Source organism: Ips typographus, linkage group LG11 (assembly GCF_016097725.1).
Source record: "Ips typographus isolate SLU linkage group LG11, UJ_Ityp_2.0, whole genome shotgun sequence".
NCBI lineage: Eukaryota > Metazoa > Arthropoda > Insecta > Coleoptera > Curculionidae > Ips > Ips typographus.
Genome location: NC_138432.1, coordinates 8949310 through 8974295, shown reverse-complemented (window position 1 = coordinate 8974295; position 24986 = coordinate 8949310). Strand labels below are relative to the sequence as shown.

The window sequence follows — 24986 nt, the reverse complement described above, 5'->3', positions numbered from 1 at the left end:
TTAATAATAAGCCAAACAGTAATTTGTTTTTATCTAGTATACAATCTGATACATTAATGCAAACATATTGCCACAAAACCTGCTTTATTGTAAGTTGTTTGGAAAATGTATTTCAAATGTTACACAGTAAGTGGGTGTGGGTAAATAAGATTGCCCAAGAGAAACCGTAATTAAGTGTTTTGTATCATTAATTATAAGAAAAATGAAATTGACAAGAAAATGTGAAAGAAGAACAAAACAGAAGAGTTTATTGAAATGATTGATCTGAACCTTGTCAAAAGCCAAAATATGTATGATATTATGATAGTTTTTTGCTGTTTGACTGACTTTTTGTACACTTTGACAACGATTCAGTGAATTTTAGTGAACACACTCGAGGTAATTCAAGGTATTACGATGCACTTTGAGTTATTTCATAGAATTTTGAGGCATTGACTGTTTATTTCAAAATGTTTTGGAATTTTGAGCAAAATAAAGCCTAAATAAAGGAAATTTTGCGATATTTTAAAGAATACATTGTAGTAGACCAAGCAGTAGACAATTGGCGTTTCAAGATAAGAGATACTCCCCCTGGTGATCAGTTTTGAAAACAGTTTCGGGCATTCAAGCTGTCATTTCTCCGTTTGTTTACGTTGATTTTGGTTAGGATTTAGCACCGGTTTTATAAATATGAAATGACAGTGTCTTATTAATTATAATGTTAGGTTAGGAACGGGTTTCCCGATTTTAGTTCAAATGGCGCTGCGATCTTAACTTGAAACGCCAATATAGGCCGCATTCGTTTTCAAGCTCCATGGAGCGAACAGAGCTTTTTTGACGTCATAATGACGTAATTTGACAGTTGGTTAAATTATGCTTTTGCTAAATTACGTCATCGTGACGTCAAAAACGCGCTGCTCGCTCCATGGAGCTCAAAAACGAATGAGGCCGTAGTGTATCAATATAACAAAATTGACCGCACATGTAATTATTATGGTAAAATCTTTGTTACATGATATTAAGTTAAAACAATATGCATTACAAATTATTATGATAATTTACCAATTTTTCAACATTTAAACTACATTTTTAAGGTCACGTGACTATTTTTGACAGGTGTCAACTGGACTTTACAGTGTTGCAAGCTCTAAAATTGCATAATCAGTCACGTGATGTGTCTCTTACAATTTCAGCTTTTACAACTGTCTAAAATAGTCTAAATTTAATTTACCAAGTTTTTAAAGTTTAAACCACATTTTACCGGTCACGTGATTAATTTTGACAGATATTCAACTGGTTTTTACAGTGGTGCAAGCTCAGAATTGCATTATCAACGTCACGTGACGTGTATTTTGCAATTTAAGTTTTTACCACTGTCTAAATTTTATTTATTAATTTTCCAAAGTTTGTATTGCGTTTTGAAGGTCACGTTACTGTTTTTGACAATTTCAACTAGTCTTTACAGTGTTGCAAGCTCAAAAATTGAATTATCAAAGTCACGTGACGCAGTTCTTTCAATTTTACCACTGTCTAAATTTAAAATACTATATATTTAAATTTTCAACTGTTTCTTTTAAATGATAGGTGTCTTTATTTGACACGTGCTAACTTGGTTACTATGACAGTTAAAAGATTCGTTTAAACGTCAAAATATAACCCGTAATTTCAGACAACCGTTAAAAAAATATTTTTGTGAAAATTTGAAACCTGACCTTAGAAAATCAATTTTAAGCTTTCGGTACAAAAGGTCAAATCAAGTGTCAAAAATTTGGTAAAACCTTTACGTTGTCACCTAACTTAACCTAAAAACTGTCACGTGACTTTTAAAAAAATGAATTTTAAGCTTTTGGGTCTTTAAAGAATCAGGTAACCTGAAGAAGTAATTTTTTTGAATCATTAATGAAAATGTCATGTACAAATTGTAAAAGCAGACATGCTACTTAACTAATCTGACCTAAAAAAGGTGTATTTCATCAAAGTTTATCATTGTCTATGTTTTAGAATGTCACAAATGTGTAGGTAAACATTTGAAGACATTCTGAGGCAGTTTAAATAATTTAAAGGCATTTTGATGTATTTTCGTGGTAATATGAAGCATTTTAGACAGTTTTAAGGTATTTTGAGCAATAATGAAGCATTGTGAGGTATTTTAAATGCATTTCAAGGTATTTTGTATGCAAAACGGATTTTGGTGTACAAAAAATTATCTCTGCTGCTGGTTTGTATCTCTACTAATATCCAGCTGGCTTTATTAATGTGGGTTATTCTTCACAAATGAGTGCATGTCCTTATCTTTATTTGACTTTAAATTGTAATATTTGCACAAAAATGCACTCCCAACATTAAACAGTTCTGATTTTATTAAAGCAAGTAGATCGGGATTAAAGGAAAAACGATAAGATAAGATGAGTAGGCAACGAGGCAATTTAACTTGAGAACGTTTTAGATTGTTATGTCGCAATACCCAGAAAGCAAGTGCGGTTTCCAGGAAAACTACGTAATCAGAGTAAACAACTTTGTGTTTTATTTGTTTTTTCATTTAAAGGGGCCTCTCAGTATTTAGACGATACGGCTATTTTTAATTGATTCTGATTTATTAGGTTCACGAAACGATCTTTGCTTCATCTAGTCATTACTCATTCCTTTCAGTGTTGGTGCATAAAAACATATTGTAAATTGATAAGATAGTGAGTGAATCCTGATTTATTAACGTAAATATTCTTTCAAATGCAGTAGAAACGGTAAATTTCTGAGTGGAACCGGCCTTGCAACTGTGCCAAAGGTCGACGTCATAAACTGGTGCAAATTATTGCACTGGTTACAATGAACACCTTGAAACACGTTTTTAAGGCACAAGTGCCGGAACTGACCTTATTTTACAGGAACAGTCTGGATATCGGCGCCAAGAATGACGAAAATACAAAAGGTTTTGAGGTTTTTCCTCGTGAAAATCACTCTAAAGGAGATTTTCTGTATTGTTAATTCAATGTAGCAGTGTAAATAATAGGTATGTTTGAAGAAGGGAATCTCCAACTAGTAATCAGAGAAATAGATACATCCATTGGCCACAAGTCAGAAAACGTCATAGTCACGTGAGCATTCAACCAATGAAATTGTCTCAGCGAACAGACACAATTACTAACTGGTCTTAAAGAATTTATTATACTTTTACTAAGGCATTTGACTGTTTTATTAAAGCCTGTGTTACAATATACCTCCAGTTAATTCAAGCCTATTCAACGTGTATAAATCACTTTATTGTTAAACATTTATGATTAATTTGACCGACAATAAACGTCTTGCGGTTCTTATGTACACACAAATACGACTTTATTAAGACATCATTAACTTTTTATTACCTTTGATGTGTGAAGACTTAAAAAAATCCTTCTCTCTTAAAGTTTAATCTGCTTAACCAATCAGATGGGAGCAGAAAAAAAGCAAAAAATGGCAACGCTGTAGCCGGTGTGTACACCTTTAAATGCGAGCGTATTTATCAGCTATGTTGGTTTTAAAGCCAGCCGACGAGCTTTGGGTTTTATAAATAAAGGTGATGTCATTATGGTTGTACACTGAGAAACAATTGAACGGTTCAAGGAATAATGAGTATCGAAAAATTCTTCAGTTTATTGACTTGAGGTCGTTTTTGTATGTTTTGGTTTTGCAAGCTGCTTTAAACGGTTGCGGTATAATCAAAGTTTTTTTCTACATCTGGGATGGTCTGAAGGAATTTGTCAACAATTTTAATTTGTTTTCGGTGAATATTAAGTTTATTTTATGTTTTAAAGAAAAATTAAATCAGAGTCGGAAAAAAATAATTTGATTGCCCAGAAGTTTTGAGAGAAGACTTCAAAAACCAAACATATTTTCAAAAAGTATTGATTGGTCTTTAAAGCCAAACATATTTTTAAGAATAATTAAGCTGTATCAACGTCAAAAAGGAAATATTCCGTTGAAATGATGGCTAATTTCCCATACATTTTGAGCAGCAAACCAACTGTTAAAACTAATGTTGTTTTTTCAGGAAGAATTTAAAAAATCCTGTTCTATTTTAGGTTTCCAGGAAAACAATTAAATTTGAAAGAACAGTCAGTCAGTTAATTAAAGTGTTGTTAACTATAAGAATGCATAAATTGACAATAAACATCTTAGTGCAATTTTCATCTCCTAACAATGTATCGCATTGTAATCAACACACACGATCCTTAGGATTAATGTCGTGAGAAACCAACAACTTTCCAGTTACCATTGATATCATTTGACCGTCTTGAGTCAATGAAGTAGCTTATAATTTTGCTGATTAATTGAGATCATCTCAAGTTTGCAAGAACCACAAATTCTCAAGTGCAGTCTATCTTTGCACATTGTAGTGTACAATTTAATTCATCAATCGGTCAAATGTTTTCTAAACATTAAAACGTTAACCTTACGTTGACTCTATCAATTGTCAACTGCAAATTATGATGTACGCATTAAATCCGAGTCAATTAAACTGTTGTATATTCATTAATTTCGTTTTGATCATTGTCACTGACTCGATTAATAAGAAAACGTCAACAAATAGTAATATTGTGACTGAATTGCTATAAAACATTAGAATGTAGAATGAAAGTAAATTGTTTTGCTATTTAAACGACTATTCACAATTTATGTAGAAATCACCGGTAATTAGTTAATTTAGTTGTTTGGAAAATAAGTTAATCACAAACTACTCACTGAACTGAACTGAAAAATTCACAATTTTTGGCAGAAAATTTTGATAATGTTTGTGAGTGTAAAAATAATAATTATTACAATCTACTTTCACTTTAAGATTATATGAAAGCAGTTTACAACGAGGGGTAAACCGCTAGGGCATTATAAGTGTACAAACTTTAGGAATCAATGGGCATTACTATTTTGAAAACTATTATTAAAATTGGAAAGTCTAAATTATATTATAAAAAAAAGTCATTAAATATTTTTTTCTATACATCTACCATTCAAATTTAAACATAAATAAAATTAATAAAGTTTTGTAATTTCAATGAATTTCGTTGGAAAACAATAAAAAATTTTGAAGCTCTCTAGCTGCAAAATGGTACCACTAACCCATCAACTTTTATACGTCAATAGAAAGCTTATGTCATTGGCTATCCATTGACATATAAAAGTTTATACAAAGTGTTGCAAATAAGTTAGTTATTGACGATTGAACGAAAGAATGCATCAAAAAAGTCATGAAAAAATTAGTCAAATTTGACGCCCTCTAGTGGCCAAACCGTCTAACCTATCAATTCAAATTGAGCTACTGTTATTTCATTGGCTATCCATTGACGTATAAAACACTACTAAAAATGTTGTAAATAAACGAGTTATTAAAGATTGAACAAAAGGATGCACAAAAAAATAGTCAACTTTGACGCTCTCTAGCGGCCAACCTATCAACCCAAGTTGGGAAATTTTTAGAAAGCTCATTTCATTGGCATTGACGTATAAAACTCTAGCAAAAATAGTGCAAGCGGGTTTTTGAAGATTAAACAAAAGAATACACCAAAAAAATTGGTCAAAATTGACGCCCTCTAGTGGCCAAACGCGACCACTAACCAACCGACTTTTGTACGTCAATGGAAAGCTCATTTCATTGGCTGTCCATCGACATATAAAAGTATATACAAAGTGTTACAAATACAGCGTGCCCCAAAAACACTTTTTGACTGGTTAGGGCTAATTTGACCCTAGAAAATTAGGAAAACACGGTCACGTGACCTACTAGGTCTACTACGATGTAATGCTTATAAATTTCTTGAAAAACCGATTTTGGAAATGACAATTTTCGTAAGGGTCAAATTTGCCTGAAACACCACCACTATCCCAATGGGTTATGCGTTATGTTGGCCACTTAGTGCAAGCGAAAATCGACCTTAATGATTTTATTTCTGCAGTTTTGCTGCGGCTCTAAATTTGACACTCACTGTGCTCGGTTTGTACAGGGCCGTACCTGGCCGATTTAAAAAAATAGAGTGGTTACAGTCAAGGAAAACGTTTAGTTAGCTTTGGAGCCCTCTGACGGCCAAACGAAGCAGCCTATCAACACAAACGGCCATATTTTTGGAAAGCCCATTATATTTTCTATCCATTGACATATAAAAGTCTATACAAAGTGTTGTAAACAAACGAGTTGTTTGACAATAAGGACAGTTTTGACTGAATTTGACAGCTACCTTCAATAACTTTTCAAATATGTGATCTAATACAAATTTACTTTAATTTTGAACAGAGAACCAGACAAAGTTATAAGAATAAGGAGTGTTTAATTTGAAAAATTTCCTTTTTTAGAATTGATGTCTTGAGCTCCTTTTTTGACAATCCTGTATCATATATTTTATTGTTTTTTCTGTAACCACTCTTAGAACAAATCTTGTATGGCACGACAAAAACCAAGAAAAAAACGTTTCCTGATATGTATAAATTAAAATTATTGTTTTGGAGGCTAAAAATATTAAATTCCACATAAAATGGTAAATATCTCAGAAACGGATGTTTTTTTTTAATTAAAAAAGGTTTTTTTCGACTCTCCAGTCGTGGTAATTCAGAAAATTAGTGGGTATGGTTAGGTTATTGGAAATTATTAGAAATTACTGGGCATTACAATACATATTCACAACAACTGGCTATTGTTACAGAAGTTTGCGCATTATTCCCTTCAATTGTCGTATTTTTTCGTTTAATTGTAGTATTTAATTTTTGTTATCAAAGTTCACAGTTTATTGCACCAACGAGTTGTTTTGTTTGACTCAGACTGAACATTTCTTCAGTAGCTGACGTCAGAAACCTGTTGACGTGCAACCTTTTGTCTCATTTAAATAAAATCGCAAGAATGATATATTATCCACTTTCACGATCCACCGAAAGGGTTACGGCATCAATATATCGGCTCTAACAAAAGATTTTCGGGCCAAGCACCATGACATAAGCGTTTCTTTTAGGGGTGATGTCATAGCGATTAGATGTCTCGTGGAGCGGGTCAGCAAACTCATATTTTATGATCCCACAGGATAAAAAGTGATATTTTCTCATTTGGGTTACCTTTTTATCTCAGTTTAGTATTCTGACCGTGCAGTTTATTATCGCGGAATTCAGTACTGAACTTTTTAATGAGCTTGATGGATATTGTTCATTTTAACTTAATAGAAATTCCTCATTTCGAATGTCGTCTGGGAAATGGTGAAAGCACTATCGCATGATACCACCCAGAAAACCGATAAAATTATTACTGACAACTGTTAGGAAATGCTTTAGTACACCCACAATTTGTGCACAACATGTTTTCTCACTCCTCAAAATATAAATCGATCTGTTTTGCGGGCCAGTGACATTGTAGTAGTAAACAGGAATAAGACGCAAATAAATTAGACTTGGATACGCTTATGTAGATTGTTATAATTAAGATCTACCAAATATTTGAATAAACCATGTTAGAAGCGTAGGATAGACTATTGTGAGTTTTCAAGGAGGCATCAGAGTTAACGGTGAAATCATCAATAATATCCGCTATGCTGATGACACCGTCTTGTTATCGGATAGTATAGAGGGGCTACAAGAGTTGTTAGACAGGGTCAACCAAACTAGTGAGGAGAAACTAGGAGGTTGAAATAGCAAGAAGTACGTTTATGCAGATGATACCGCTCCTGCCAGGTCGAGACCTGAATCTGGCTTTAAAGAAGAGAATAGTCATGTGTTGTATATACTCCACTCTTCTGTACAGTGTGGAGGGTTGGACGCTGTCAGATGCTATGGAAAAAAAGTTGCAAGCTTTTGAAATGTGGATTTTCAGAAGAATTCTTAGAATCTCTTGGATAGAAAGAATTACAAACGAAGAAGTACTCTGAAGAATGGTCCAAATCTCCAAAACATAATCCAAGGCAAAGTTGATGGCCGACGAGGGCCTGGAAGAAGAAGAATTTCATGACTGCGAAAATGGTTTGGAGCAACATCTTCTGCATCTTTCAGTTTTCTTGACCAATCACATTAGATGTACGCAAATGCTGCACATATAATAATTTTTTACTGCAAAAACGATAACAGGTTCAATAAAATGTATCTTTGTCATAGGCGACAACCAATCGAAAGGCTAATGACTCGCCTGTCCGGAAATCGAATTCGATTCGATTCTGACGTCACCCTTGATCCCGATAACCAACCCCAACGTTCGTGACCTTAAAAAGAACGCAAATAAATTACTTAATACACGTGATAAACGCTTAATGCGATTTTAATCGACCGATCTAATTTTAGTGATTTGCTCATTTGACATTATCGCCGATAAGTCGATGTCGATTTTTTTCTTGGATGTGGCAACATTTATATGGCAAACGGTTCTGAATAAATTTACACTAAACGCCTGCATGTGCATAAAATATTCGTATTTTATTATGCAATAGTACAGGATTATTTGGTTTTCATGCAAGTAGTTTTTTTTTTCGTTTGTTTCAAACCATCTGTCATATATCAAAGTTAGTTTGTTCTATTAAGTGTCAGTTTTATTGTTACCCAATAAGAACTTTAAGAGATTTACATAAATAGCACTAATTAAGCAAAACAGTTTGTTTTTAGTCCACATGTGCAGAATTTGCCTAAATTACAGTGTTACAAACTACGAACTGTGCAACAATTCAATAAGCCCAAAGCCCAAAGCAATTACAATTTTCATAATCTTCTTTGTAGTCAGGATTTACAAATCAGTTAAAATTAACCTTTTGTCAAACTTAACTTAACTGAAACGGTTCATTGTTATTTTTATAACATTTTGTAACGCCTTACCAACGTCATAGTTATGTTATCAGTAAATTGGTTTGTAATTATCTTTTGATGGAAGTATAATTGTGTGGTTCTTAAACACAGTATTAACATAAAAGACTCTCGCAATCTATTAAATTATTGAAATATGCGTAAACATTTTATTGTGGTCACAGTATTTATTGCTGATGATACCTTATAGCTGATTTGATAATTTTTCTATGAAAATACTGTTTAAAGAATGTAAAAAATTAGTGCCTTAAAATTGCACAGTGGGTTTAAAACCCATCATTGCATTGTCTCAACATTTCAATGCATATAAATCGGGAAGCTTAGTCTGAAATATCGGAACAAGTAGTTTATTTACAAAAAAGAAGGTTTTTTGATAATTTACAGGACTTTAATTCAAATCGACAGGTTTGCCGCGTATATGACGTAGACGACTTTCAGCAGTTTTATTGGCTATGGCTGTCTGATGGTTGACAGCACGACAAAGTGGCTCCTCGTACCTAATTGGTTGAAAACCGTCTACGTCATATCTAGCGTTTTAAATGTTACTATAAAATTTTAATATTTTTATTTAATTCTTGTTATGTTAGACTTGCGTCCTAATCAAAGATGAAATAAAAAAAATATGTGGAATGAGCCCAATCTCAAATTGATTAAAATAACAATAAGGTCAAGAAGCTTGCGACATAAAGGTAGGTTAGTAGCCTTATAATGGTTGAATGACTTGCACACTATTTGAGCTTATTGACATTTGAGTTATCAGTAAGATGTCACGTAAGACTTCATTAAAGTTTACCAGCAAAAACCATGTGAATTATTTTTTTAACGGGGAATTACAGTAGGCATTATTTTCCTTAATAAAGAGAAAAGTTGCCATTCTACTGGACAGTTAAATTAATTTGCATCCTAATGACTTTATTCAAAGCGCTAACGTCAGACGCACAGAATCCCTGCCGCATTCCGTTCACTTCCTTATTTAATAAATAAAATTAACGTTATTTTTTATTTCGTTTTAATGGAATCGAAACACAGTAAGCTGTGTTGAAATCGAAACTGCATAGTTATACTCATTTCGAATAAACTGAGCCACACTTTGTATTATTATAATGGTTTGCGTGTTGTACTTGTATCAAAAGCGTTAGTTGCAAAACGACTCTCATTTAAAAATTGACTACCGGTCTTAATCTCTGTAAGCCACTTTAAAGATAAATTACAGTTTATTTTGCAATTACTAATAATTATTACAGCTGAGTATGCAGATAAGTAGCAATTTATATGTTTATTTAAAAAAAATAGGACGTAGTTTTAATTAATAATGTTTTTTTCTACATATTTTACAGAATATTCTTTGGTTAAAAAAAAACAGGTTTTCTTTTATATAAGGACTTACCATCAGAAGCAACAACATAACATTAAAACAATTAAAGTCAGAATTGAGATCATAAATGTAGGCATTAACAATAACCTAATATAAAATTTTATTTTTTTTATAATTGACGTATTTTTCTGTAGCTTGACCACCGTCAAAAACGAAAATGCAACAAACAAAAAAAACTCACGTCAGCCAATAGATTGCCTGGTATTTTTGCATCCAATTCTGCTCATCATCAGTTATTTACAAACCACCGGATGTTCGTTGTTTTTCCCCCAGTCTTTTAATTTGTTTTTCGATGAGCCAATGAAATTTAATGAGGAAATACTCGTATTTCTGTCGATTTCCTTTGCCCGTTCGCGGAATGAAGATACCAGTTTCGTGTAATACAGGAAATGCTGAATCTCTACCAAAACGGTGCTACACATTTTGATTGAACAAATTTCCAGTTAAGCAACGTAGTTAATAAAGCGAGGCGGACTAGTGGATGCAAACCATTTTAAGTTTATAGTCGACGCCTACGACATTCAGAACATTAGCAATTTCACCTGGATGATGTCAGAATAGCGAATATTTTTTAGGTATATTTCCCAACGCAGTTTTAGCAGACCACACCTCGATATTTGAACCATACCAAAAACGAAATTTCAACGATTAAACTATTGTTTGACTTTTTTTGGCACCGATCTGAAACGGACAGTCAATGAATCCCATTAGGTTCGTTTGCGCAAAAAAAATTAATTCAATCACTTGCCAACTGCTACTATTTCGCTAATTTTAACCTAGATACATGGACTAAATTAATTATATTTAAAAACCAAATTTGCCCACTCGTAAACAATCGCCATTTCGCTACTTGTGACATCATCAGGTTTGCTACAGATCACTCACAGTTTTTGAGGTAAGCATGTTTATAAATTGGAAATATTTTGTGTGTACGGTATTATTTCTAGGAAAATCACGTTTTGAGTAGTTTCGTTCATTGATGTGTTCATTAAATAACAGGAAGGAGGAGTATACACGTGTTGAACGGTTTTAGTTTGGTAAAATGATATGTTTCTTTAAAAATTCGTTTCGTTAAAGTATTTAAGATTATCAGACCAACTTTTGGTGTTACCTAACTAAAATATGAACAGATAACTAACAGTGGAAGTAACAATATAAATGTGTTATTCTTTACCCTCACCAAAGCGGGCAGAAAAGTGAGACAATTTATTTTTTAGTTGGGAGTGACCAAAATATATATATTTCACGCACACCCGGTATATTAGACATGGTTATAATTTCCGGAAACGTTATTTTTAGCTTCCCAGGAATAAAAATTGGTGTTCTAAAGGTTTGGAAATGTTCGATTCATCAGGAGGTGAACATTTCTGTGTTTTCCCCTCTTCTACTAGAGTTCAATTCACCCTTTATACCAAACTGATAGTTCGAAAACTGAAATTGTCACAAAGTTTCCAATTTGCTTTTTGACAATACAGAGTGTTAAAACCACAAATGTAGGATATTTGTCAAAAAACCTAATTGGTCGTTTTCCGGACCAATTTAAATCTGTTCAGTTGACAGCGTCGTCGTAATGACAGTTTTGACAATTAATAACAATTGTTAACTACCTGTCAACAACTGTCACAGGTCCAGAAACGGTATTTATCAAAAAACTAACCTTTAACTTATCCCATACGTCACCATGACGTCAGTAAATTTTTTTAATTCATTTTAACACTTTGACACTTTTGATGACATTAGCAAAATACATTTAAAATAGTTATTTAACCAACGAGTGTATTAATCGCCAATTAAAAGAGTTGGTTACAAAATTTTTCCGTCGAAATATTAATACAGGGTGGTTCAGTAAACTTACGAACTTACTGAACCACCCTGTGTTCTTCAATGTGCTCACTTGACATTACCCACTAAGCTGAAATTTCAATATAATATGTTAGATGTCTACAATGTGGATTTTAAGCTGGTTTTAACAGTTTTTTTTTAACAACACAAAAGCAAGACAAAATTATACTATTTTTGCAAACCAAATGAATAAAGCTAATTATTTTTAGCATAAAAATCATCAAGGGATCAACACAAAAGTGTCAACTTCCTTGCATCGTTATCATAAGAACCTCCTTCTCTTTCCACTTCATTTCTAGTATATTCTTCTTTACAGATAGTACATTCTGACAAAGTAAATAGTTCTACTGAGATGTGTCAGAGCTTCCTATAGACCGTGAAGAAATTGCAATCCTCTACTGTAAGTCGTCTAAGTAAAAAGATGCAATTTCCCTGAGTGTTCTTTTCTCCAGATATTTGATCTAACTAATGTCTTTTGAATTTTGACTTTAAAGAAATACAAACATGTACAGAAAATGAGACAACCTGTAGATAATGACGTCACAGGTGAATATAGAAATGACAAAATTTTCTACTTGTTGAAATTTCCACTTTAATCCGTTTCAGAGTACCTGTGCTTAAGCTACTGGTTGTAGTAAGTAGCAAACTGCACTTTACCACTTATCAGCTTTGACAGCTTTCATTATCTATATAGGAAAAATGGTATTTTAAGTATGTTTTTGGTACTTGTTTAGACATGGATTGGATTACTCACGACATAGAAATAACACCCGGTATTGACTCAGTGACATGAAAGAAAAAGAACGGACATCGCCTCGTATATGTAACCTTCAACTCATATTTGCAACGATAATATACACAAGTCTCAGGCAATTAAAATCGCGAATAATTTCCAGTCGCTTCCTAGCGATCGTTTGGTTAACAGTGTATTTAGCTTAAGCCTGATCAGCTTAAGCTTAAGCCAAGTTCGCGAGTGCCAAAATGCGCGTGGGCGCTCTAAGTTTAAGTTTTTCGTCAGTTCGCCAATGTGTATTTTGAGTGCGCCCGTGTTTTTCCGTTTTTGTTTTGTCCGTTCTTAATAACCATCTTTCCATTCTAAAAGTATTTTTTTTTTTTGGTGTATGGCCCCAGTACTGTCCAGACTTATCACCATTATAGCTGCGGTGTAAGTGGTCTAGCATGCATTGAAACATCATTCCATATTGTTGAGACTGACGAGACTATATTTTGTAGTAGATTAATAATAATAAAATAACAGTAATAACAAACAAAAATGGGTTTTAAAAAGTGTGATTTAAAAGTGAAGGACGAGATCCTGACAATTCATCCGAAACGCTATGGTGTTACGCGAAAGTGGTTGCAATTTCTGATGTGAGTATATTTTACAGAAAAATGGATGTAAATTCGTTCTGCATGATGGCCTCAATGTATAATACATCAACATTGCAAACTCATTCTGCACAAGCTTATGTAATTTGATCTAAGGTCAGGTTTGGCAACGTCCTGGCTATTTTAACTAACAGACAAAACATCAAAATGTTTGATTTCAGTCACATTCAGTATCAAAATAGTTTTTTTTTTTAATAAGTAAATTTAGTGCTATTATTGTATTATTCTGCTGTAAATCCAATGCTGTTTGGTCCTAGTTTGGAGTCAATTATGATTTTACCATATTTAACGTAAGAATTTCTTCACTTGTATGCCTTTTTGGGGTCTACTATGTATTCAGTACACTATGTTTATAATAAATCGTGAGCAAAGCTCTAGAAGGAGTGATCTTCTCTTCCATTGTCGGTAAGAATTTTCACCAACCAGTCACAAAGGCAAGCCAGAAAAAAACTTTGTTGCAAGCATCTGTTAATGTTGTTTTTTCTCTTTTTGTGTCATATACATAATATTGCTAATTTTTTGGTCAAAATGTCACAAAACTTCATCAACATTTTTAACTCTTCTTTACCCCTCAAGAATCATCTCTATCAACATGTGCAGCATTTAGCTTGCTGTTTTTTTTTACCAATCACAAACCACTGAGCACTGTGATGTACGCAAATACTGGACTTATATTACTTTCATCTTTTATTTTTTAAGTCTACTGAGCCTCTGGCTGTACATTTTAATTATCAAAACGCAGTTTTTAACAGGGAAAGTGTAAACGAAAAGTAAACACCATGGTTATTGATAACCTATATGAACTAACAACACTCGAACAACTTCATGTGCGACAATTTGTTTTAGATAGCTTGCGTAATTAGTGGTTTGGTCCTGTTTCATTACCAGGAATGGCTGAAAAGTTTATTGGTGTCTCTTGTCATCTAACTAACATACAAACTCTAAAAATGTTTCTTTTTTCCCCTGGTAGTTATACAGATAATTGTGAAACTTTACAAAGTAAACATTTAAATATATGTAGTTAAACATTTACACTTACAAATCACGCCTCGTTCAAAGCTTATTTGGAATTGTGAATATTGATTTTGGATGCCAATTTATTCGAACATTGATTAAAATAGAACACCGAATTTGTTTATAGGAGATCCTTTACTGAATGAACTGATTTTAATTATTACAATACAAAATAAACGTGACGTTGCCTTCCATTTATTGTTATCGTGCATCTGTATCCTCATATCACACTGTTTGGATCAATCTTTATCGATTGTGGGGCCCGTTACTTTGTCATAAACGGATCTGTTACCGTTTATAAAACAAAGCTTTGAAATGACAAACACAGGAGATAAAGTGAAAGTGTCGCTAATACAAATCCTATAGGGATCTATGATAAAATTGAATAATCCTGAGATAGTTGAGTCGAATATGTGGCAGTTAATTACAACACTGTTAAAAATAGCATATTGATTTCTCATATCAGAGATATTAATTATTTTGAGTGGTTGGTGTGTTTTTGCACGAACGACGACACTTTTAAGCTAATACTCAAAATTAACTAAAACCACCTAAGAAGTGGATGTTAAACCAATTGAACTTAACTTAGTTTGCTCATTTACGTGGACAAAAATAAGACAATTGACACTGTTTTAGCACTAAAACTCCCCAAACACTGATATCGGTTATCACCAAACAGCCATCCAATTTATCAAACTGGTAGTTGCTGGCCGTTCTCCATTCAATGCATAACATCACTGCTGATATTTCAATGTCGAATACTAACAACATAAATAATAACGATTTATTCGCGTATTTCAGATTCGATAAAATACCATGCTACACATGAATTGTTTGAGCGAGTATTAGTGCCGAGAAGTTCTTAACATAGACTTTGTAGTGGTTTTGTTGTGATTGTGAGTTTGAATGCATGCTAACATGGGCCATCGCAGGGAAATTATTATCAACAGGTCCTGGCCTCTCAAGAGACAGCCAGTTTCTGGGTATGTAATATTTCATATAAAATAATTAACCCATTAGAAAAATTTATTAAATAAATAGCACAAATCAATGACAATATATTAACAGTAGTCAAGTTAACCCTACTGTTAACTGTGTTATAGCTGCCTGATAGTTTTTACATAGCAATAGGTGAATAGACAACAAACTAAAAATGCTTGACAAATTATTGAAATATTATTAACGACTATTGACAACAATGCTTTTAAGACTCATCTTATTAATATCATATTTACACACAAATTTGTGACACCCTGTAGGAAACTGTCTTGACTTGAAACAACGGGTATTCAGTAATTGTTATGGTCGTAGTTGGCTGTGGTTCTCTCGTTCTAGCATGAACGTTGATAAGTTCGTATATGGTTTGAAATGACAGCTGTCATAATTGTTTGCAACGTTATCTAAGACATACGCTTTTTGTGACAATTGCCATCCATAGGCGACCTGACCTAAACAATTATTGAACACCCGTTAGCTGTATTAACATTTTTTTACTAGTGAGTTTTAAAGGTTGGCTTTCCTTTACCAAATAGGTATACAGGGTGGATAAAGATTATAGATATAGATAATTAAATGAAAAATTATCAATCAAACCCAATTAACGCTATAAAACCTACTAGGTCTGTTCGCAGAGGCAATCTCTGACTGGTTTCCAACTCAGAAACAGTAAATGTCAAGTTTCATTGGTTGAATGCTCACGTGACTATGACGTTTTCTGACTTGTGCCCAATGGATGTGTCTATTTCTCTGATTACTAGTTGGAGATTCCCTCTGGGAACAGACCTACTTTCTAATTTGTCAAATCCCCTATCAGTGTGGTATATACATAAAACGATTATATGTACATAATTATATATAAAGTCATCGATATACTTGGCAGAGTAAATATTTGACGTACATAAACGGAACGCAATCTTTAATACATGGTGATAACAACAAAAAAACAAGGATTATGAAGCCGCAATAAAATTGAAAAAAGTCGTTACAATTTAGCCTAAATTTATAATAACGGACTTATTAATTGAAATTACTTAAAAATTGTTTTCTTTTTGTTCCAGGGAGGTCTACAACGCAATATGCTTAAGGCTAGGAGACACGTTACACATACCAGAAGACTCCGTGAAGGCTTTGTTCAACGACATGCACTTATTTCCATCAGATAGTCAAGGTAGTTGTTGTTTTATACCTCGTCGAGTTAAAAAAGTTCTTTTATATTTCTATGGTTTCCAAAAAAATTTTTGATGACCGCCCTGCTACTGTTAACTACTAATGCATACAAACGAAAGTGGTTTAAAAATCAGTTTCGGTACTGTATTACTGCATTTTGTATTTAAAAAAAAAAAAAAAACTTGTTAATGTTGATAAACTGTCCCAAAAGTAAAGATATAAACTGTAATGTTGGCTATCCTGTGTGTGGGTGTTTTTAAAGTTTTAAATCGCAGCAACCATATCTTTCTCTTTCACACACTTTACCCGTTGCCAGCATGACAAAGACGCCAACTGATTAAAAAGAAAGTTGTCATCAGCGTCAATGTCAACTAAACCAGTCACAACATCAAAACAAAACCAAAAATAGAAAACATGTCAACAAAAACATTTTGCAACAATTTTCAATTAAAAATTACCCTAGCAACCTATTTAAACTCAGTGCTAAACTGGAAAATTACCGGTGAACCCTAAACATAAACAGTCTCAGGTACAGTGCACCTTAAGATTGCAACAACACAAAGGCCATTCATGTGGCCTTGCTGTTTGTTTAATTTCAGCTCAAATTGCCAGTCCCTTCAACTTCCTAGTTAATCTATTGTTACAATAACATTTAAGCATGTTGATGAGTGTCTGATTTTGCGAGGAAACGTCCGGTGTCGATAACCCTATTATCGTTTTCTAGTCACAAAGATGCTGCAGTGTGCCAGACAGTATAGCAGACGAAATGGCACCAACACTAACTATCTCACATTTGGGGAGTTTTGCGTTTTTGTACGGGAGATGCAAAATCACTCAAGCCCCAAAGTGCTTAGGAAAGCACCACAACAAAAAATAAACAATAACAGTAAGTTTCATGTTAATTTTTTTGTTTATGTTAATTAGCATTTATATCATATCTGTTAAGTTCATATTAGTGCTCAGTCTGTAAATAACTAAGTAAATGACTGTTACTGGTTGGGAAAAACTTTTTAGTTTTTTAGTAGTTAAGTTGGATTCTAAAAATTTAACATTTTAAAGATGAGTAAGTGAGCCATTAATGGGTTGTTCAGGTTAATCATACCCATGATGATACTTTACTATTATATTCACTTCTCAGAAATGAATACCTACAAGGTGATACATATTTCTAAGAAATTTTTAGTCTGACTACATATCTCCAATTTCAATGGACATGTTATCTTGACTGGCCTTGTCTGTGAACGTTTTTTGGTATACAGGTATTAAGTTTAGGATTCCAAGAAGTATTATCCATATTATGATTACTAAAAATGAGCAAGAAAATTAATATAATACATTGTTTAAAAAAATGAATTGCATTAAAAAAACAATGTTTGAAAAGGGACATTTTAATTTTACAGTAGAAAATTTAGGTTAATATTGTGTCTGTATTTTTATTCTTGAAATAACATGCAGCTGCTAACACCTGTGGTTAGAGCATATTACAGAAAAACATAATAAGTAAAATTTTAAAAGAATAAAATCTGTTACCTCACAAATCACATCATCTAGTTTGCTTAAATTGTAAATAACTTTATAATTTCAATAATTGTGGTATGCAGGCTTCAGTAATAATTATTATCTTGTACAATTCAGACATTTCAGTATGCAGATAAATCATTGATCTTATGTTTCATGTGTAATCAATACAGCCAGTAATCATAAAGTTTAATCTTGAGTGTAAAGTAATTTTTAGATAAATGCTATTTTATGTTTCTAAGGTTGTTTTATGTCTTTTCTAATAAGCTTATTTACAGTGACATCTGTTAGATGTTCACTTTTTATGTTTTTTTATAGATTACTAAGACAAATTGGTAATGCTGGGTATATTTAACCTATGACTGCGCTAATTATTAAGTTAAAAACGTAATGGATGGATTTGTGGAACTAAAACCACAACAATTTTATGTTTAATTGAAAACTCAAAATATACATCAATTGTATTGTATTCAAGAATGTCCCAATGGCAGATGCGAAGTCTTCCTGGGTGGTTCTTGCAATCCGACCACGTGGAGAGCGGACACGGCAATTCCAGAACTCCAGAAACACGGAATCAGCTTCTATAATCCTGTAAGCACCACTCATGGGACCTGTTTTTGAGTTTTGTGTTCATTTTCTGTGATTGCAGCAAGTAGCGATGTGGGCGCCAGAATTGGTGGCGCAGGAACACGACGCTAAACAATCGGCTTCCGTACTTTTATTTGTGATTGACAGTCAAACTAGGAGTACAGTGGGAATGCTGGAAGTGGCGTATCTGGTAGCGTGCGGTCGCTGCGTTATAGTTGTGGCTCAACCCTATCGGATAGGTCAAACTATCATGGGTGAAAATATTACTGATAGGTATGTGTTGATTGGGTGGTGGTTCAAAGTCATGCAAATCCGTCACAGAGGAATATTAATTGCAGGGAATATAATGATTTGGTGCAAGGACAAAAGTCACTATTAGATCTCATAAAGTCTAAAGGAGTGCAAATCCACACAAATCTCTCAACAGCGTTACAGTGTACGGCGGATATACTGAAGAACGTGTCAATACACGGAACTAGTCCAGAAGAGCAAGTTACCTACAAATTAAAGTGAGTTATCTTCCGCTTTAGCACTAACACCCGAACACGACAAAGACAACACTCTCCTCATAATCCCACCCTCACTAACAAACTACCGGACGTCCATTTTTCTAGAAATTGCAGCAATCCGGAGCACGGTCTCAAAAGCGATAATTTTTTCTGCAGACGTCTGCGCGAGGTTTACGACAGCTACGGCGGTCAGATGCGTATGGTGGACTTTATTGACGCCTATCAGCGCTTAACCAATCGTTCACTGGAAATCTCCAAGTTGTACAACTACTTCAATTCGCAAGCTCGCAATGGTATTGTAAGGGAACCGACCAATAACGGGGTCGAAGCTACAAAGCTTACTTTTGAGAAGTTTTGCGCCATTATGGCTGAACTTAGTACAGACGGATGTGGCATGTGCAACATTGAGGGTAAGTGTCAGTTATTTTAATTCTTAAAATGAAAACTGGAATAATTGCCTGTTAATAATTGCAAAATAAATTTGACTACTGATTTTAGTGTTTGTAGTCAATTTATCCTCTTTTTAGGTAGGGATTACATAAGACCTTTATACTGGTCTTGTGCACTTTTGAAGACAAGATATTTGGTTAGAAATGTAATTCTTCAACCTATGTCCAACATGTTAGGTATTTAACAAACCATTAAGTAGAGCTTTGTGCTGACGTTTTTCTTTGCTAAAAGGATTTTTTCTGCACTTTAAAAGCACATACGTCATGCCATTTTACTTTTGGTTTTTCTTGTTAGTAATACTTTGCATGAAACATGAAAGTAAATTTTGGTTTCCAATTGTTCTTACTATTTTTTTATTCAGTTTTACATTGGAAGCTTGTATACAGAGTTTTATTTTAGTAAAGGCACAAAAGACTTAAGTTGGGGTAAAAAAATGTGTCAAGGGTCAAGTTGAAAGAATGAATTAATATAATTGATAGTACACCTTCTTGGCTCTATTGCGGATATTTCACAAAACTAAAGTTTTTTCTCAATAATTATTTAGACACTTACTACACCATTTTCATATGTAATTTAGAAAGCATCAGTTGAATTTTAGAAACCATGTGATGAGATTTTGGAAATATCACTTGTATTTCGGAAACGGTACATTCAATATTAGAATAATAACTTTGATTTTAGAAATTACAAATTGTATTTTAGAATAGTTTCTTGAATTTCAGAAAAGATCAGTCGGATTTTTGACACGATTATTTGTAATTTGGAAAATTAAAGTTGTATATCAGAAGTCTTCATACTAACATTTGTGAAAGGTAATTGTGCTGTCATTGTTACAAAGTTATTAAAAGTTTTAGCAAATGAAGATATGCCAGTTTGGATGTAAATTTTGTATTCATTGACAAAGTTATTCTTGTTGGCGTTTTGTAACTCGTAATTGTTACTACATATAGAACTACTACTACTACATATTCGCTGATATTAAATTAAAAAAATGGACTAATAAACACACAGAAACATAATAAAATTCTGAAATTGAAATAACTTATTCTAATATCCAACAGACCTTTTCTGAAATACAAAAGACTAATCTGAAATTTAACTCACGCTTTCTATAATCAAATTTACGATACTGAAATACAATTTTTAAGTTCTGAGATGCAACTTATATTTTCTAAAATCCAAGTGATATTTTCTAAACTACCTGTGTAAATGGTGTAGAAATATTCATTTTTGATAAATAAAGTGTATTATTTCTTATAGTCTATTCAGTGAGTTTTTAGAAGGTTTAGAACAGTTGTAGAGATCTCTGGCACTTTTTAAAAGGTTTTCAATAAAATTTAGAGGTTTATGGAACTATCAAAATGGTTGGGTCACTGCAAGTTTAAAACAGTTATGCAAAGGTTTGAGATACTTGTAGAGGATTTTGGCACTTTTTCAAAGGTTCACAGTAGCATTTAGAGGTCTTTGCCACTTTCAAAACAGTTCTAGAGGCCTCAGGCAATTTAAAACAGTTATGGACAGGTTTAAGACACTTGTAAAGGGCTCTGGCCTCTGATCAAGGTCTATGAAACTGTCCAAATGGTCCTAGAGGCCTCTGACAATTTAAAACAATTCTAGGAAAGTATAAAATACTTGTAGAACCCTCTGGCACTTTTTAGACAATCTTTGGCTCTATTTATGATGGCTCACAGCGTCAAACTATCGCCCTATTCAGATAACATAATCCACTCTGTATGTATGGCATTTTTTTGAAGTTTTCATTTTAGAGCATGGTAATGTTTAGAAACGTTTATATGATGATGTAAGATAAAACAAATAACAAACTTACGATCAATTCTCTCAATATTAAACGTGCAAAATTATGTTTGCAGCTTGGGCATCACAGACATTCACAAGACATTTGTCAACACAACAATGTCAAACGCCAAAAAGCTGCACAACGGATCAGGTTCCAGTTTCCTCCGCTCAAAAACCTTTGTACGACGTTTTCCTGGGTGGTAGTCTCGCAACCGGCACCAAGTGGCGAGAATCCGTCGCTATACCATTGCTAGAACGACACGGTCTGCGATATTACAATCCTGCAATAAGGTAATACTTGTTTGATTAATCTGATTATGCATTCTGTAAATTATTATCTGATTTTAATGAAATATTTGAAGGTTTTTTTAAATGACTATTCCAGAGATCCAAAAGTAAACGGCCAACAAGGAGATGTCTCGCAGTGGCGTAACGAAATAGATCAGAGCAAGGTGGTTCTATTTGTTATCAGCAACGATACTAGATCGCTAACCAGTATGATCTTAGCTGCTCACTATATCGGAAGCGGAAAAGACGTTGTGTTGTGCGTGGAGCAGTTGAACAGCGAGAACTGCGTGATTGCCAACGAAACGGTAATTTTTATTTATTATTGATTTAATATTACTTTCCACTAACTTACAAAATTTAATTCCACAGTTAACACAGACGGCAATCAAAGACTACAATCGTGCTCGCGCATACATCACCGATTTGGCGGAACGGCGTAACGTTTTAGTGTTTGACAGTCCACAGGGCGCTGTCAATTGTGTGATCAGTAAACTGGTGCCCAGCGAAGTCAAAACGGAATTAAGTAGTAGGTAGTAACAGTAGAGTAAGCGGTAATATGGATGTTTATAATTGTTTCTATCGTTTCTTGCGGTTCTCTCTGTTTCCACCCTCTCTATCATTTTTCGTACAAGTTTTACCGAGTGATATAGTCAGCCTTTGTGATTCCACTCTCCGTTAAAGGCTGACGTACAGGCAGCTATAAGGAAGCTCTCTTTATTCGATAGCAAAATAAAATTACTCTTCAAGATTTATTTGCAAAAAATGAGGATTTTCCGGGCAGCTAACGAGCGATGCAAATTCTCCACTTTAGGCTGATGTAAAGTGTTTTTTATCCAAATGTTTCTTACGTATATTTTGTTATCTAGTTTGTATAGGGTATTTTTTTTTCAATCGATAGTTTGTTTTCTGTGCCGGTAGATTGTTTTGTTTTTTTCTCTTTCATTACATGGACAACGTATAATTGGTGATGCGGGAATTTTGTATGTGTTTGTGCGATAAGGGAAAGCCGACCGCCGTCTCGGTTTTATTATGAATCGTTTTACTTTTTGAACGGTTGAAAAACAAGTGTTTTATCCTAATCGTTTTTGCGGCATTTTTAAGTCAGGTTTCAACCTTGACAAGTGCCGAAAAAGCGTGTTTGTTTCTTTTATTTATTGGTAATCGGAATGGTTCGGCTTTCTTCTTTGTAGTTTTTTGGGATTCAAAGTGTTTTAAGGTGCATTTTATTTTTTATTTTAATTTTAGATAACACACATTTTGTCAATTTACCACTACTTGAAACCTTGAAGTCCACAGGTGCAATATTTGTGTAAATCACATGGCTTAGGTAAGCCACTTCTAATTTTTAAAAAAAGTACAATAACTGTCTTGATTATCTCCATTTTCCTTTGGATTGACTGTCTTAGCTCTGTCAAAGTAGTAGTGGATACGTTTAATGTGTCACCAAAATTTTATTTACTCCAAAAATGGAATTATTTCACTTTATATACTTTTCAGGACTTTTTTCTACTACAAATTCCAAGTAGAGATCATCACATTTAGATGTACTTTGAAACACTTTGAACCTTTAGTTATATTGTTTTTTTTTTTGGGTATTATTGATGTAATATTTGGGTAATTTGAAGGCAGAAAATTTCGCGAAATATTACAGGAAAATACCACGGCTTAAGGCCTGGGCAACTCCATTACAACTTTAGCTAATATTATGTTTTGTAGGTAATTTAGGTTTTGTCGTTTCGTAGAAACTGGTCCGTCATGTTTACATCATTCTTATATCACAATTTATTTAAATTATTTTTTTTTTATATACAAATAGATATATGTTTATGCAAAATGTTGGTCCCGTTGCTTGTGCGTATTTTCTAAACGGCGCATCGCAAAACGCGCCTGTGTATACGTTTAGTCTGACAAAAGGCAGCCATGAAAATAATAGTTCCTTTTAAGGTAAGGTCCGTTACTTAAATAATTTGTTTATCTATATTTGTTTGCCTCTCTGCTCCTGTAAAGACTTACCTTATATTTCAAGTTTAGAAGAAAACTCAGATTGTTGTTAAATGAGGGAATAATTGAAGGGCTGAAAAATGTAATAATGAGATATTTGACTTCGGTTGGTAAAAATATGGTAAAAAATTTAGATATGTCAATGCATCATACCCTATGGGACTCTAGTTGACAACAATATTAATAAAATTACTGCAAACTTTAGAAAAAACAGATTTCATTTAAAAAAATGTGGCATTGTTTCACATTAAGCCCTTCAATTATAAAAAAAACATACACATCACAATTTTAATTTCTTCCAGTTAATAAGTACTTAAATAATACCCTGATTAATGAAAAATTAGTCAAATTACATACTTTGCAACATCACAATGTAAATCGCATCAAATATTGTTTTTTTAAACGAAATATAAATGTAAGTTTTTTTTACTAATAGTGACTTTTAAGCTAAACTACAGGTCAAACATTGCTCAGATTTATCCGCATCTACTTTTATCGGCAATTCAATAGAAGCGAAAATTTTTGTATTATTATTAAGTATGTCGTTTGAATGTGTAACGCACTAATACGATGGTCAACTGCCAATTAATGGGTTGAAGCTTTTTTAACATTAAGATGGATAGCAATTTTGTATAGTTTGGTTTGAAGAGACATGTACCTGAAACACTATTTTTGAAGCTGGACAAGTGATGTTTGCGGAAAAACGTGTCGTTCATTTCCTGTGAAATGCGACAAGTTTATATCGAGTCAAGTGCGTTTATCTTATATTTAGTTTAAGTCGTAGTATATTTAATTATTATTATTAATTTTTTGTGTCGAAGTTTGCAGAGAGAGGGAGAGTAAAATTTAACTGAATCTCTTCTAGTTATTACTACTAATAATAGTTGTTTAAAGTAATATTTTTTTTTCTAAAAAAATTTTCTAAAACTATTTAAAAGTGTAACAAAACCTAAATGGTCAAATTAGGGGCAGTTTGTATATAAGTTAATATTTAATAGATTTATAACCTTTAGGTATGTCTTTTATTGGCAGTGAAATAATTATTGTTATTATACACAAAATGAACACAACTAATGTAAAAAGTGAGAACATAGCAAATTGTACAGTTTTGTCAAAGAGTTTACATCTAGCAATATATTTTATTGTATACTTATTAGCACTTACATTATGTTGCTATTTATTTCTTTTTTATGTAAAATTAAAATTTACTAAAAGATTATTTTCTTTTGTTTTAGTTAGAAATTGGTTATTGGTATCTAGTGGAGTTTTTAAAAAACAAT

At 33.1% G+C, this 24986-nt stretch overlaps 1 protein-coding gene across 10 annotated transcripts in view; it reads left to right on the top strand.

Annotated features, from left to right (window-relative positions):
* raw (NDT-like domain-containing protein raw) overlaps positions 1–24925 on the top strand; it is a 44755-nt gene extending 19830 nt beyond the window's left edge. For 3 of the 10 annotated variants that reach the window (XM_081989071.1, XM_081989070.1, XM_081989064.1), the window contains 9 exons: positions 16447–16556; positions 17280–17441; positions 18549–18664; positions 18723–18934; positions 19000–19170; positions 19276–19580; positions 21492–21708; positions 21803–22010; positions 22075–24925. In XM_081989071.1, the coding sequence (XP_081845197.1) occupies positions 16447–16556; positions 17280–17441; positions 18549–18664; positions 18723–18934; positions 19000–19170; positions 19276–19580; positions 21492–21708; positions 21803–22010; positions 22075–22239 (1666 nt within the window). In that variant the 3' untranslated portion in view covers positions 22240–24925. Of the gene's footprint in view, positions 1–12878; positions 13358–15088; positions 15373–16446; positions 16557–17279; positions 17442–18548; positions 18665–18722; positions 18935–18999; positions 19171–19275; positions 19581–21491; positions 21709–21779; positions 22011–22074 lie in introns of those variants that run through there. The other 7 variants (XM_081989067.1, XM_081989069.1, XM_081989073.1 and 4 more) reach the window with 7 other exon arrangements.
* The last annotated feature ends 61 nt before the right edge of the window (positions 24926–24986 follow it).